This window comes from Phragmites australis, chromosome 6 (assembly GCF_958298935.1).
Source record: "Phragmites australis chromosome 6, lpPhrAust1.1, whole genome shotgun sequence".
NCBI classification, from domain to species: domain Eukaryota; kingdom Viridiplantae; phylum Streptophyta; class Magnoliopsida; order Poales; family Poaceae; genus Phragmites; species Phragmites australis.
The window spans coordinates 1870483-1886873 of NC_084926.1; the positions used below are offsets into that span (position 1 = coordinate 1870483).

Below are 16391 nucleotides of genomic sequence, written 5' to 3' on the forward strand. Positions count from 1 at the left end.
GGTAGGCTCATCTGAATCACTGTTTGTCGTTGCACTGAGCCGCAATAAATCACAACTACCCAAGGTAAAGTGGTAATTAATCAGCACTTTCAAAGTACCAAATCTCAACCTGGCTAGATGACTGTTGGTGACCTTTAGTCACAGTCACTCGGCATGATACAGCAGCAGTCTTTTTCTCCTTGCCGCCTTTGTGATGCTCTAGATTGATCAGTGATTATCAGGGGGCGGATCCGGCTCCAGCGGTCCAGCCCTACTGTTTCGTAGTCAGTGAAAGACCTCCTTAGCCACTTAATAATACTTTTTTTACCATAGATGTGAAAGAGAAGAAGGAAAAAAAAGAAGAAAGAATTAATAAAAGGAAGAGAAGAAAAGGAGGATAAGTATTTACCTGCTCCTCTGCATTCGCCACTGATACTTAAACTAGAATTATCAAGAGAGCCGGCTGGGTCAACGAGCCAAAAGAAAAGCTCGCCAACAATCGATCAAGAACGGAAGAAGAATCATGCGCCACTTCCATAAAATTTCCATGAACCGTAGGAGCAGCTGCCAGCCTGCCGCGGAAACCAATTATAGGACTCGGTCTTCAAAAAATTTATACCGACTACTATAAAATTTATTTCTACCTGCCACACGCCGGCGTGATTTACAGCAGCAACACGATCTGTCATGCAGTAGCCGCAGCTTCTTATCCGTCCTGCTGACTGCCACTGACTGGTGGTCCCGCGCACCCGCTGTCCCCACCTGCCCTACGGAGAGCGCGTGGTGTCATCGGAGGGACCAGAGAACTGCGAAAGACTCTCGTCATCTTGTGTGATCCTCGAGGTGGACACGCTCTCCCGTTGGACGCGTGACACGCATGCAAAGCAGGGCTTTCTTGTTGACACGACGCGGCAACCGACTTACTATGACTGGCAACTTTGTCGTCTTGTTTGTTTACTCGGGACTAAGTGCAATCGGATTTGATACGCATGAATATAGCTTATTTTATATTATATCTATATTTTTTAAAATTAGAGTCAAATATAGATAACTTTGAATAATTATTTTTTATCATATATTTTATCCTATATTTTGCCGTAAACTTTCAATTAGTTGGATAAATAAAAAAATTATATTATTTGTATTCTCACACAATATATTAAATAATATATGAGTGTAATTAAAATAAGCACACAGAGATCGTTGAGATATAAAAATAAAAATATTCAGTACTATCTATCTACGCATATGTAACAATTTACTTATATATTATAATATTTTTAAATAAAATTATAATAATTTTTCTCCTAACATCTCACATTTAAACATGTATTATATCTTTTTTTTCTCGAATTCTAAATCGAACATGAATAGTATCGAATACGTCAGATACAAATATCAATCCTCTCTTATATACTTCACAAGCCATCAAATCAGACAGATAAACGAGAAATATTCGTTTCGTTTTCACCTCTACTCGGTTTACTCACGTAAGAGACGTCAGACCAACACAGCTCGATCGAGCTCGATACGCTGCATACTGCAGTCCATGCCCGCACGTGCGAGTTACGGGTATATACGAGCTCGATCGTGCGTAGCACGAAAATATCTTTTGGGCTTTTGAACCCCTGATGATCGAATACAAACACGATTAGTACCCCCTTAACTAAATTTGCTGTGCGCACTTGCAGAGTTGCAGTGCATTCGTACGTGCGGGACGACGTCGGGTCCCTCTGGGATTTATTAATCGCTTCTTGTGTGAACCGAAAGAAAAACCATCAACCATCGTCACCTTATCCGAGATTTAAATAACGTGATCCGGATAATTAAACGGCGCGTTGGCGATTTATTCAACACGCCAAATAATTCTTAATCAAGATGAAAATGAGTATATAAATGGCCAGACGCTGTCCATGATGGCTCTTGAATTAACAGTTTTCGCAGAACAATATAGTTCGCGTGTGCTGTTGCTCAGTTCGGTGGCCCCTATCAAAGACGTACGGTGATACTGCATCCGTTTAAAAATGTAAGCCGTATTTTACATAAAAAATATCATTAAAAATAAACTTTAATCTTTAGTTTATCTTATAATATGATACCAGTTGCTATAAAATCAATATCATATTAAAATAACTTTAAAATATAAGATTATTAAAACAAATTTGGTATACTAAATATATATAATTTGATCAATTATCGATCAAAACTTATAAATTTTGATTTTTTAAAATAAAATACACCTAATATTTTTAAACGGAGAGAGTGCATGATAATATGTCATTAACAAAACCGCGTGTGTTCCATGAGGTTGCAACGCTGTCAGTCTCCGGCTAGCTAGCCAGAGACGAGGAACGGCTGCCAACGCAACACAGTTTGCTCATCAGATGTCAATGGCGACTGTGCTGTACCGCTGTGCTTGGACGAGCCTGAACTACAAGACGGTAAGACCATCTCTAATCATATTTTTTTCATTTTATTTTTTTTTAAAAAAAATCTAGTTTTTATTCTTTTTATTTTTTCTTATCTTCAACAAATTATCTTTGAAAGAAATTGTAAAAAAAAGAGAGATAATTCTATCTTGAAGGAAATTATCTTAAGAATATCTTCATGACGAAAACCGTTTAAGTGCTAAAGGAAACGAAAATCTCATCGTGAAGGTATTCTGAACCCTGAAAGAAAACCGTTAAGGATAGTCTAAGACGGACTGCCTGCTGATGGCTTATTAATTGGCTATCTCCTACCGTCCTACGTGCCAACCGAACCGACTGTGCCCATCCATCCTCTTCCTGCAGCCAGGGACGCCGACGGCGACCGGCCGGCGACGACGCACGACGGACGCATCCATGCATGATATGATGGATCTCGGTCATCGGTCGATGCGTTTGGTCGCACGTCCAAATATTTGGTTACGGACAATGCGTGGGTACTGACTTTTCTGTTGTGTTTCGCAGTTCTGCAATTAGCTGATTCGGTAGTGTTTTAATTTGCAGGTCATGGCCGTTCAAACCAACCAACTAGCTCTAAAGTAGCGTTCAGCTCAGTCCTTAATCCAACACCAGAATGTGATCGCTAAATACACGTAGGTGCAGTGGACAGTGAAAAGCATCAACTGCTCCGTTTATTTCTTCGGTCTTTTTTTGTTCGCACTTTGCGCGCATACAAGAACATGCTGTTTCAGACACTCGATCATGTGCAAACTTATGGTCGAAGAAACTTAGATCTTTGCCCGTTCTTGCAAGATACTAAAGGTTCGTGACAATGCAATGCCTTTTCAAGTCAATGGAAGATACTAGCAGCATTACAATGCACCATGGCCTTTTTCAGATATGGGCGTGCCACTACTGCCAAGTCCTGACCTTTGGTATTGCCTTATCTCCTTCTGCCCTCCAGGGTCCAGTACACGCACACCTCAATTTCACTTTACCAATTTTATTTTATTTTTGCAGTGACAAAACCAGCTCGTGCTAATTCCTCAAGCTCGCAGAGTTGCTCTAGAGTATAAGCTCTAATTTTTTTTTTTTTTGGCGAAAGAGTATAGGCTCTAATTAAAGTAGCTTACTGCCAAATTAAAAGCCATTGTCAGGAAGCGATCAAGAAATACTGTGTCCGACAAAGAGAGTACAAATGACGAACCTCACAAGACGCTAGATATCGCATCACAGTAACGTACGGAGATGATTTGGGACATATAGGATTGAGACTGTCCACTGTAGATGTTGAATACAGGTCCCATCAACTCCTTTCGAAACGGATGATATTTTCAGAGTCATTGTAAAAAAAAAATAGCAACTTGAAGGAATAAAACTTAAAACCAAAGAAGAAAGCACCGGATGAAAAACCTCTCTAAATTGATAATCTAGAAGTAAGAGAATTTAAGATCAACTTGGTATGTGAATTTTATACTTCTAGTAATAAGAGGAATAATTTTATAAGGTAGAAAATTTTCAGCTCATCAAATAAAACGAAAATAATAAAAAAAAACTCACAGTAAAGCAAGAAAGCTAACTGAGAGAAACTATAAGGAGATAAATAAAAGCATCGAGAGGAAACATGCACTTAATTTCTTGTAAAGATCAGCTCTATTTTAGACAGATTATAAAGTAGTTTCACTCATAAAAGCTCTCACATATACATGAGCTAAGCTATCCTCTCCATCTCTTCTAAAACTCTAATACAAGACTCTCAAATGGTTGTCTCAAACAATCATCATAGCTTTATTCCTCTATTTATATGTATAGAAAGATAGCTTAGTCCTTAAGCTCTTTTATTCTCAATAAATCTCTCTCTTCTAATGACCTCTTACCTACCAACAAAGAAGTTTGGTCCATTTTTCACTCTGTTCATCGAACGATCGTGGCTTCTTCATGGCTTAGCTTCGTCTTGATGCAAGCTTCGCGATGATACCACGTGCACTCCATCCTTCCATGATTTTAAAGAAAAAACACGAAACTGTCTTACATGCTTCTCAAAGCGTGATACACTGCCACTAGCTTACGGCTTAAAGCAAGCATCACGATGTCAACATGTGTGCTCCATCTACGATTTTGACCGTCAATAAGTTTCTCCCGCTCCGGATCCCTCGGGTTGTCTTGTTAATTGCACCAACATCCCTTTTACTTGACTTTATCAACACACCGTATTTATCCACCATCTCATGATTTGCTTGACTTCCACGTACACAACTAGGATTACCCTTAACTTCGCTCGGTATCCTCGATCGTCTGATACCAAGCACCCTGCTTGATCCTGATTATCGTACCGTCGACCGTTAAGTTGCATCCATCAACTACATAATATAAGATAAGCAAACATGCATTTCTAACACCATTATGTATCAGTCAAAATTAAAATTCTCTGTTGAAGAACTCATCCCAGACAAATCATGAATGCCGGATGATTTGACGTTGCCAACTCCTCATCACCCATCCATCCGGCGTGTACATTTCTACCAGAAGCCATTTTGCAACATCTTTGAAATAAATGCTGCGGTGAAACCTTTGATGTACGTAACAGACCATCTGGCGTGTATAAATGCTCTTTCTCTAAAAAATTTCTTCTTTAGGAAAAATAGTCCCGCGTACACTTCTGCCTAATGTGCAGACCACCCGGCATGTTGAGCACCTGAGTTCCTCCTCCTGGAATGCTTCGGCGTGCACTTCTACCCCACGCTGGACCATCCGACGTATTCATCATTGCCAAAACCCATTTTGCACATTATCTAGAAAAATTAGAGCGGTATGTACATCCTCCATCGCCGGACTATCTAGTATACTGTTCATTTTTTACCCCTGGCTTCAAATACTTCGGCGTTTGCAATACCCCATCGCCAGATCATCTAGCATGTACAAAATCTCTAGCGTCGGATCATCCGGTGTGTGTAAATTTTCTGAACCAGAGACAAAAACGTAGATTTTATTTTCTTTACAATTTTAGTTAGTTATGATCATAATTGCATCATATAGACATGCCCATGTAATCTTAAAATCATCAAATCAAATTAAACAACCTTATTAATCACTTATCATAAATAAAATCTGACATATTTTAACTTAGTTTTTTTATGTGACTATTTCGAACGAACAGAGGACGTTTCCTTTTCCTTCAAGTGTGTTCAAAGTCATGATTAGTCTTAGTTCAAAGTAGTAATTTTGAATGGTTTCATGAGTTCGAAATTGTAGGTGCAGTAGACAGTAAAGCTAGCAGCAACCTTCTTTTTAGATAATGCAGTAAAGCAGCAACTGCTGCTGCTTCTTCTCCTTATTTTTTTATTTGCACTTTGTGCTTATACAAATACGTTCTAGACACCCGTACGTGTGCAAACTTGTGGTCGAAGAAACCTTTATATCTTGGCCCATTCTTGCAAGAAACTAAAGCTTCACGCCGGTACCAATTGACATGCTTTTCAAGTCGATGGAAGACCGCATTACAAATGCATCTGCTTTTCAGATATGGGCACACCATTACTCCCAAGTCCCAAACCTTTGTCAACACTAGCTTGTATCCTCCATCTCGAAGTTTGCAGCGCACACTTTCACTGAACCATTTTTTTTTCTGTGAGAAATCTTGTTATCATTTCTCAAGCTTGCAGGTATGCATTACCAAAGAAACCATTAAACCATTGTCAGCAAGCGAGGCTATACTGTCAGACAAACAAACAAAAAACTAACGAAGATCGATCGATCGATCGGTCGGTGTCGCATCATTGAGAGATGATTTTTGGGGTCATTAGGAGATGATTTGGGAGACTATTCAGATCGAACAAATAAAGGACGGTTCCTTTCCAATGAAGAGAAATATTGAACTGCAGCCGCACGTTCAGCTTTTAAGCAGATTCTTAAGCTTCACCGGTTCACACCTGCAGTCGTAATCAGGCAAAAAAAATCCTGTCGATTTGCGGGTGGATTCTCTCTACGGCCGAGGATAAACCATAGAGACTTGCTTGTGAGCATTTTTCAACGCTTCATTCACAAGGGGAAATTTTCACATGTCCTTGCGCACACAGCTGCTGAAATCAGCACACCACACACAAGTGACAAGCTAGATTCTTAATTTTCTGCATGGAACTTAGTACTGTACCATTTGATTCCAAGCTTTTGTATCAATCTTGACCGCTAGGACAATCACTGACTGCAAGTAGCAGATAGCCATCCAAATCGAATTGACTGATATTATGTCAGAGATAGATATATATTCTCGTCTTCTTTTTCAGATACAAAGGATATCGTTGTTCGCAGCGCTTACGCAGACACGCAGTCGAATCTTGTGGAGAGAAATAACGAAACCAACCAAGAATCGGCCAAGTGCCGTGTGGGTCCGGACCAGGACACGATTGAAAGGCATCTCGCCATCTCCTACCCTCTCCTCTCGTCTCAAAAGCTGGCGATGACAATGGGCAATGGACAGGATAGGGACGGCATAAAATCAACGCAAGAAAGAAGAGAAAAAGATCACAAGCACGTATTAGTTAATCATTTTCTTCCTAACTACGATCGAGTAGCTTTCGTTTCATCCCCAATAATGGAGTGGATTCTGATTCATCAAGCATCACCCCTGGCCGTTGGTGGATGGGAGAAGACTGAGCTAAGCTAATGCAACGTAATATGGCATTTCCTTCAACTTTCCTGAGGTTTGTCCTGTGTGGAAGACTTGGTATTTTCGTTCAACTTCATTCTTGTGGGACTGAGGTGTAGCAACGATATATGGAACATAAATTTTTACGCTTTTGTGTCACTGATGTTACAGGCTCAAAACATTGTGCAGTTTGCTGCTTTGCTTGCTTGCTTGGTATCCACAGAATTAAAGAAAGCGCTTTTCAGGAACCTATGACTGTCCCTGTGCGAACTACACTATGAACAATAATATTTTGTCAGACAAGACGCTTCAGTTATCAAATTCAGTTAAAGATCTGTGATTCTATATGAGCTTCCAGAAACCCAGAAAAATATATATGACCTTTTTTGGCTTTGCACATCAAAGTACCGAAACATTGTTGAGCTAGTGGTTTCTACTGCCCGATCAGGCCAAGGATCCATTGATAAGGAGAGTTTTCTTCTTATGGAGGAACTGAATTTCCATAGCCTCACTGGTGATGAAAGAATTCTCCATCATTTTCATTGGAAATGAAAGTGCTCCATTGATAACTGTTGTGTTGCTGCTGCTCTTTGGCGCTCACTGCTCAAGTGCTCAGTACTAAAATACCAGCTACCAGGTGGTATTGCGAAGGCGCGTGTAGCTCGCCGGCGTGTGACCGGTCGGTCCGGAGTTCGACTCCTGGCCTCACACCCTGTAACTAGAATTCTTTCAGATAGCCTCAAGCACATGCGGACCACAAAAGAAGTACGACGTGCCCGTCGCATGCGGACCACAAAAGGAGTACGACGTGTTGTTTGCAGAGCCGGAGCCAGAGACTCTGTGGATCTCTTCAGTAGATATGTGTAGTCTGGTGTGTGGATCTATATATGTAGAGTGTGGCGTGAATTTAGATACTACATTTTGTACCCAGTGTTGATGTAAAAAAAAGGTACCAGGTGGTATTTCTCCAAAAAGGAAAAGAGAAATGGTAAAAAAGAAGAAGCAAAGAAAATTGACCCAGTGCCAAATGGGAGATTCCAGACCATATTATATTTGGCCCAGCCCAGCCCAGCCCAACTCCTGATGGGGACCACAGGCAGATAGATCTCCCCTTCAGCTCGAAACGAAGAGATGAAATCTCACCGACGCCGGAGGGAAGGAGCGATGCGAGGAGACGAGGGTTTTAACGCTCTCCGCCGGGGAGTGCCGAGGACGTGAGCGCCATCGCTTCCGTTTCCGTCTGTTCTTCTCTTGCTGTCGTGATAGTTGGTTCCTCCGAGGTATGATTTTTTTGGGGGTGGGGACTGGGGAGGGGGGGGGGGGGTTAACTTGTGCTAGTTTTCTTTTTGCGCATTCTTGAATGAGATGAGGGGGAAGGAAACTAGTATCTAGTTGAAATTACTTTTGTTTACTTATTCTGTTTTTGTTAATTTTGTAATGGATGGACACTCGGACTCGAAGCTGTAACGTATGCTGGTGCTCGAGCAAATAATTTTGATTTGCTTCATACGACAACCAATTCAGGAGTAGGCGTCGTCACATGCTGCGCAATCGTAACTTTCATGTGATTACTCAAGTGCTCCCTTCCAAATATATTTTCAGTTCGGCAGATGGGTGTTAACTTGCAGACCTGTACTACTAACTCGTTGATTTGTTCCAAGAATCGTTTTGCTATTCGTTTCAGAAATTTTCAGATTCCTAGTATGCTAGTTTAATTTTATGTTGCTTATACCTTCTTTGGTTGCTCAGCAATTAGAAATAAATGGGGCGCCACCTTTGTTCATGTTATTTATTAGTGAAAACAAACACATGAAATTTTAACATCTATAGGAAAAAGTTTCAGAGGTTCACAAGTTATGCTTCTATATGAGTTTTTCTGCTGCGATATGATTCTCTTGCGTTCATATCCTTCATTCTGATCACCTTAATTTTAGTCCAGCAGTCTGAATATCTGCTCAACCCTGAGATTGCTCGAGTAGTACAGCTGCATTAATCGATGGAGGATCTCCCGGAGCCCCTGCTTGCAGAGATCATCAAGCGGATTAACAGGACAAGTGATCTTAATTCTCTTTCCCTTGTATCGAAGCGTCTCTACACTGTCGAGGCAGAGGAAAGGGGTACTGTCCATGTTGGATGTGGCCTTCACCCTGCAACAGAAGCCTTGTCAACGCTGTGCTCCCGGTTCCCCAACTTGTGGAAAATAGAGATAAATTACTCTGGTTGGACGTCCGACAGAGGGAAGCAGTTGGACAACCAAGGCCTTCGTGTGCTTTCATCTCACTGCCCTTCGTTGGTGGATCTCACCTTAAGCTTCTGCTCTTACATTAACGATTCAGGTCTTAGTTATCTAGCATATTCCAAGAAGCTCATGGCCCTGAGGTTGAACTTTACCCCAGCAATAAGTTCGAGCGGGCTTCTCTCAGTGGTGGTTGGGTGCAAGAGTTTATCTACTTTCCATCTTATCGACTGCATGAAAGTAGGCAGCATGGAGTGGCTGGAGTACCTTGGCAGGGTCGGATCGTTGGAAGAACTTGTGGTAAAGGATTGCAAGGGAATCAGCCAGTATGACCTCCTAAAGTTTGGTCCAGGATGGATGAAGCTTCAAAAGTTTGAGTTTGAGATCAATGGCAATTATTGGGTAACAGGTGCCAGTGATCCCTCATATGATGCTCACTACCCATACAAATATGATATCTGTTGTGACTATTTGAAGGATTTGAGGTTGGCACATATTATAACTGAGCCAGAAATTGGACTTCGTTTCCTCTTGGGAAAGTGCAAAGCATTGGAGAAACTTTGCCTTGACTATGTCATTGGTCTAAATGAGAGCGAGATGATTTCACTGTTCCAGAGCTGCAGCAACCTTAGAAGTATCTCACTTCGGCTCATGCCCCTGCGCTGTGGTTTTTCTTTCAGGACGCCATTGACTGATGATAGCCTTAAGGCTCTATCTCTCAGCTGCCCCATGCTTCAGGTTGTCGAGCTTACCTTTACATTTTGCGATGCCGCGTATCCATCAGAAATAGGCTTCACGCAGAAGGGTATTGTAATGCTGGTTCAGTCTTGTCCTATTCGTGTTCTCATGCTAAATGGCGCCAACAATTTTAATGATGAGGGTATGAAGAACCTGTCATCCGCACAATTCTTGGAGACACTCGAGCTTGTGGATTGCAAAAGGATAACTGATGCTGGGATGAGTTTCATCATGTGTGCCCCTTGCTTGAGCCGTCTCACTCTCCGAAAATGCAACAAAGTAACTGATGATGGAATGGCCGAGCTGGTACGTTCACAGAAATTGGAGTCTTTGACTGTTATAGGATGTCGCCGGATCTCTCTGAAAGTTGTGCAGGGGGCTGCCAGATCAGTTCACTACTCGGCTGAGCCTGAAGGTTTTGACAGACTAAAAGGAATGAAAAAAATGGAAGTGAGTACATTATTCAGCCAAATATTTCCATGAAAGGACCCTCTCGCCAATTCTGAAAGCTTGGGCAGTCAATGAAGAATGGAAGAATCTTTGGACGTAATCTTTGGCTGTTATTTCCCATTTACTAGTAGTAGTTACTAAACTATGTACTGTATTAGGGAAGTAATTTGGTGGACAGGTGACGTTGCTGTGACCAGAATCGGCGCTTCATATGTTCTATTCCAATTAGTAGCTTAGGATTTTTGTCAAAACTTCTTATACATAATGATGCTTCAGTTGACAGCCTTTATCCCCTTGTTTCTATCTAGCATGTCTTTGCATGAGATGTGTAGATTTGGCAGTTGCAAGTGTAGCTGTCTTGGTGCCGAGATTTCCGGGATTAGCAGGTTGAAATACTACAGTTAAGTTTGGATATTCCAGAGGCAAACTTATAGTTTCATTTTGTGGTACATTTGAATTTGCGAAATTTGTTTCAAATTATTGCATAAATGTTTCCAAATTGTTGCAACAGCTGTAACTTGGTGATGAGTTTTATTTGCACCTTTGCTCCCTTTTATCCGATTACATCTTTGCATGAAGACAAGATCTTTGTTTCAATTTTCTTTCTGAGCCGAAACTCGATTTAGAGCAACTTTGTTGAAAGGGGCAGTTCGAAATGTCGCGCAATCTAGGAGGGTATGTTTAGTTTTCTATACGAGTTTTTATAGAGTTCTATCATATAAGTAGATTGAGTAAAATATGTTGTGTGGAGTTATATTTGAGGTTTTATAGAGTTGCATTGTATAACTAGACTGAGAGAAAGAAGAATGTTCGGTTAGTTGTATCTGTCTAATAGGATGAGTTGAGTCTTTGTTTGGTTTACTAAATTTTAGATCATATAAGCGGATATAAAAGTTGAGACTGTGATTGGTTACTCGTATGAAGATATTTGTGTGAAATTTGTAAATAGGTTTGTCGGCCTGAGACATTGGTAAATGGGTCTGGCTGCATGAGTAGATGCAGAATCTACATCCGTCGAATCAGACTGTAAAGTGAAACGCAAATCGAGCTCTCCTCTTGAATCAGAATGAGACCGTATATTTACATCCGGGTAAATCAATCTATAATAGTAGATTTCGGCAACTAAATATTTTTTTTTTAAAAAAGTCCCACTTATCCGCTAGATTAAGATGGAAAAATATGAAAAAACAAACACACCCCAAACGTTCCGAGTTGTGTCTAGTGTGTCCATTGCCGTGCTACTTCTTTCGGAATTGCAAGTTATATTGCGGAAGACGTCATGTTGCGTCCGGCCTCATAACTGTTTAAATTTCTGGTCCAGTGAAGCCCAGCCCAGCCCAGAATAGCATCCGCTTCGTGTGTGCGTGGGTGGTGACACCGCCGCTGCCCGCTGCGGTCCCGGAGCAAGAAAACCTCGATCACACCGCGCGATGCGAGACGAGTGTTTTAGCACTCCTGGAGAGGGGCGAGGCCGCGGGGCGCCAACTGATCGATCCCGTCAAGACCGAGCGGGGCTTCTCCGCCTCCCCGTCGACGCTCGCCTCGCCGCTGCTCCTTCCCTCTTCTTTCGCGCCATCCGTGCTGAAGGAGCCGCCTTTTCCTCCGTTCCGTCTCAAGAAATTCCTCCTGCCGATCGTTTTGAGGTATCATCTTTAGTTACTGGTCACTTGCTAAGTTTCTTTGCGCCGTTTCTGATTGGGATAAGGGAGGAGGAAACTAGCATAGCATCTAGGTAAAACTCGATTATTCTGCTTAGTTGTGACGAGTTTCTGTTAGTGTTAATTTATAAAACTCGAAGTACAATGCCATGCTAGAGTGACTCAGGATTCTTGTCAAACTTCTTAGACATGGCGTGGCTTCTAATGACAGTCTTTTGTCTCCTTGTCTATTTAAAATGGTCTTTACGTTAGTTCTAAAAAAATGTATTTCCATGAGATGTGCAGAGTTGCCACCTGCAACTATAGCTCTGTGTGCGTGCGCGCGCATAGATTAGGAAGGAATGAAGGATTATCAGGTTGGGGTTGGATGCAATCCGTTTTGCTGCCTGGGCTGCGTCAGGTCTGAAAGCACACATTGCTGCCTCAGCTCGTGGCGTCGCACATTGGCCAGGTTGCCCGCGGTGGCGGGGACATGAGACGCCGGACATCAGCGTGCGCGCTGCTCCGGAGGAGTTCTAATTACAGGTGCGAGGTCGGGAGTTCGCTCGCACGCCTGCGAGCAGACCATCGCGCTACACGTGCGTTCGCGAAATTCCAACATCTGACACATTCTGGTTGCATAGGACACAGAGCATCTGCCTTTGTTGCCCTTCCCGTATCGTCGGCTGTGAGAAATCCCCACGCAGGATGCGAGATGAACGAGGGCTTTAGCTGGAGAGGGCCGACGCCGGAGGGCGCCTGGTGATCGATCCCGTCTCCGCCGAGCGCAGCTTTTCCGCCGCCCAATCGACCATCATCGCCGTGTCTTCCTTGCTCACTCCCTCCGGTTGTGCTGATGGCGCCTGCTTTTCTCCGTCCCCTCTCATGAAACCCTGCTTCTGATCGTTCTCTGAGGTAGATTTTTGCCCCCCTTTTTTTAACTGCGTTGCCTTTCAGTGCAGCCGTTTCTTATTGAGGCAAGGGCGGAGGGAAAAAATTATTGACATGAATCATCCAAGCAGGTGGAATCTAGTGCCTAGGTAAATTTGTTTCTTCTGCTTAGTTCTGACCAGTTCCGTTAATGCCATGCTGGGTTAATAGTTTTTTCTTCTTCTAATTTTGTTGATGCAACTTGTTAGGAGTCGCTAGCCTCGTTGCACGCTGCGATTTTCCATGTGTTTAATCAGTTAAGTGCTTGCTAGTGTATGTAAATTCAGCATAGGAAATAGGAATGTTTATAGTGTAGACTTCTTTACCGGTAAATAAAATTCAGTAAATATGATATATTAGAATCAAATTAAAAAAAAGGAAATAATCAAATTTAAACTTTGATATAAAACAAAAAAAAGTCATAGGGACATAAGATATTAGGTAGCCTAGTTATAATCGAAATATACAGTCTCGAGTTAGAAATTCGTCCATAGTATTTTCTACCATTTAACTATAAAAGTCACCTGTTGACAGATGCAAATCCTTAAAAAAATACCTACCTAGTGCAAGACGAGCGAGGGTTTTAGGGATCCCCGTTGGAGAAAGACGAGGCCGCGGGGAACCATCTCGTCGAGACGGAGCGGGGCTTCTCCGCCGCCCAGTCGACGATCGCCTCGCCGCCGTTCCATCCCTCTTCTTTCGACCGCCCCGTCAGTGCTAAAGGCGCCGCCTTTGTCCCCGTTCCGTCTCAGGAAACGCCCTGCCTTGCTGCTGATCGTTTGAGGTACGGTTCTCTTGGGGGTACTGTTTACTCGTGTTAAGTTTCTTTGCTCCGTTCTTGATTGAGATAAGGGAGGCGGAAAGTAGTATCTAGGTAAACTCGACTCTTGTGGTTAGTTATGACGAGTTTCTGTAAGTGTTACGATGTATGAAAGTCGAAGTACCCATGGTTAAATGCTGCGATTTTTCGTGTGGTTAATGAAGTGCTTTCTAGTGTATGTCAGTTCAGGAATGCTTATCTTGTGGGCTTCTAGTACTTCTAATTTGTTAGTTTGTAGGCGTTTAATTTAGGTGCTTTGCAGACATTGGGTGTTCGTTTACTCTGATGTTGCTTGTATACTTGGATGTGGTCGGATTTTGTTGTCGATTTGGTGTAATTAGGAGGTAACGAGTCCGTGATATGTGCTAATTAGTACTACAGTTGTAGATGATGTAGCTTTAATTATGATGATCTATGCAATTTATTGTACGTCGGGGGGTGAGATGTTTACAAGGTATACTTGAGCTACAATGATGTTGTGCTGGTTTTAGAGAAACTAGATTCTAACTGAATAACAAATAGTTGATAAAGATTGCTCTGTAAGTTGTATTCGTAGCAGTGTGTTATCGCACTGATGCGTTTTTACATTGTATTTGAAAGTTTTGAGCGCCTTGCTACACAGTGTTTAGTGGTTACGAGTTAGAACTATGTTGTATGGAATCTTATGGCCTAGTCACCCACTGGTCTGTACTTAGCTATTTCTGCCCCCACCTTATTGTTTTCGATTAGAAATGCGCTGAGAATGACCACTTTATTTGGTAATGACAGGTCATCAGTATGGAACAGACAAATCCATCTACTTATCCGCCTTTATCCTCTGGGCATGATTCATGGTCCTCATCGACTGGGATAACAATGGTTTCATGGAACTATCCAGTGGACAAACCTAGCCATGATACAGTTTACTACGACCCACAAAGGGTTGTATCGGTTTCAGGAGGTGATCAAAATGTGGGAAGCAGTGTGCCTCATGCTTCCCAGTCAACTATGGGGATGGCAACTGCAACTCACTCTCATGTCCCTTACTCAAGTTCAGTTCAGCATGGCGACAACCCTGTAGAATATGGCGACACCCTGCAACAGAAGCCTCGTCATCACTGTGCTCCCGGTTCCCCAACTTGTGGAAAGTTGAGATCAATTACTCGGGTTGGACGTCCAACCAAGGGAAGCAGTTGGACAACCAAGGCCTTCTTGTGCTTTCATTTCACTGCTCTTCGTTGGTGGATCTCACCTTAAGCTTCTGCTCCTACATTGATGACTCCGGCCTTGGTTATCTAGCATATTCCAAGAAGCTGAAGGCCCTCAGGCTGAACCTTGCGCCAGCAACAAGTTCGAGAGGCCTTCTCTCGTTGGCGGTTGGGTGCAAGAGTTTATCTACGTTCCATCTTGTCGACTGCGTGAAAGTAGGCAGCACGGAGTGGCTGGAGTACCTTGGCAGGGCCGGATTGTTGGAAGAACTTGTGGTAAAGGATTGCAATGGAATCAGCCAATATGACCTCCTAAAGTTTGGTCCAGGATGGACAAAGCTTCAAAAGTTTGAGTTTGAGATCAATGGTGATTATTGGCGTACGGGGCCGTGACCCCTCATATGATGCTCATTACCAGTATAAATATGACATTTGTTGCTAGAATTTGAAGGATTTGAGGTTGGCACATATTGTAGTAACTGAGCCGTTCTGTTCCAGACCTGCAGCAACCTTAAGAGTATCTCACTTCGGTTCATACCTTTGTTTTGTGGCCTTTCTCTTAGGAAACCGTTGACTGATGATATCCTTATGGCTCTCTCTCTCAGCTGCCCTATGCTTGAAGCTGCTGAGCTCACCTTTACATTTTGCGGTGCCGGGTGGCCAGGAGAAATAGGCTTCACACAGAAGGGTGTCGTAGTACTGATTCACTCTTGTCCAATTCGTTTTCTCACGCTAAATGGCGCCAGCTTTTTGAATAACGAGGGGATGAAGGACCTCTCATCCGCACGATTCCTGGAGACACTCGAGCTTGTTGATTGTGTGGGGGTAACTGATGATGGGATGAATTTCATAGTGCGTGCCCCGTGCTTGAGCCGTCTCACTCTCTGGAAATGTGAAAATGTGACCGATGATGGAATGGTCGAGCTGGCACGTTCACAGAAATTAGAGTCTTTGACCGTTGTAGGTTGTCTGATCTCTAAGGAAGCTGTCCAAGGGGCTGCCAGATCAGTTCACTACTCCGCGGAGTCTGAAAGCCACGAGTTTTAGATCTATTTGGTAGAGTTTTCACAGCAGCTTCTCGGTTGGAATTATAGGAGTTCTACTAAACAGCACCTTTCAGCTTTTAACTTTCTGAGTAAAATTCGTGTAAGTGATTCTCTAAAATGAACTAGAAGCTTGGGAGCTTAAAAAATAGCTTTTCTTGATTCGTTTTTTTGCATATAATTATTTTTCTATATAATTTATTCTAAAGAATCATTTTCAGTCACAGAATTACTTCATTTAAATTAGAGAGAGTTCTACCAAATAGACCTTAAAGAAATAAGAATTATACGGAAAATACG

At 42.4% G+C, this 16391-nt stretch overlaps 1 protein-coding gene and 1 pseudogene across 12 annotated transcripts; both read left to right on the forward strand.

Annotated features, from left to right (window-relative positions):
* Positions 1 to 8122: 8122 nt before the first annotated feature.
* On the forward strand, positions 8123 to 14922 carry LOC133921005 (F-box/LRR-repeat protein 14-like). 12 transcript variants are annotated; one of them, XM_062365696.1, is made up of 3 exons: positions 8164 to 8330; positions 8512 to 8614; positions 8985 to 10763. In XM_062365696.1, exon 3 carries the CDS (start codon positions 9047 to 9049, stop codon positions 10505 to 10507), a length of 1461 nt encoding a protein of 486 aa, XP_062221680.1. In that variant the 5' UTR covers positions 8164 to 8330; positions 8512 to 8614; positions 8985 to 9046; the 3' UTR covers positions 10508 to 10763. The 12 variants fall into 12 exon arrangements, 10 of the variants coding, with proteins under 10 accessions (XP_062221680.1, XP_062221681.1, XP_062221678.1 ...); XM_062365697.1 differs by having other exon boundaries at positions 8993 to 10763; XR_009910196.1 differs by lacking the exons at positions 8164 to 8330; positions 8512 to 8614; positions 8985 to 10763 and adding exons at positions 12795 to 13151; positions 13576 to 13825; positions 14630 to 14922.
* A 12-nt stretch (positions 14923 to 14934) lies between these two features.
* LOC133920773 (F-box/LRR-repeat protein 14-like) lies at positions 14935 to 16099 on the forward strand (annotated as a pseudogene).
* The last annotated feature ends 292 nt before the right edge of the window (positions 16100 to 16391 follow it).

What these genes read in the sequence shown, in the direction of transcription:
- LOC133921005 (XM_062365694.1), top strand. Translation starts at nt 9,047, where the DNA reads ATGGAGGATCTCCCGGAGCCCCTGCTTGCAGAGATCATCAAGCGGATT.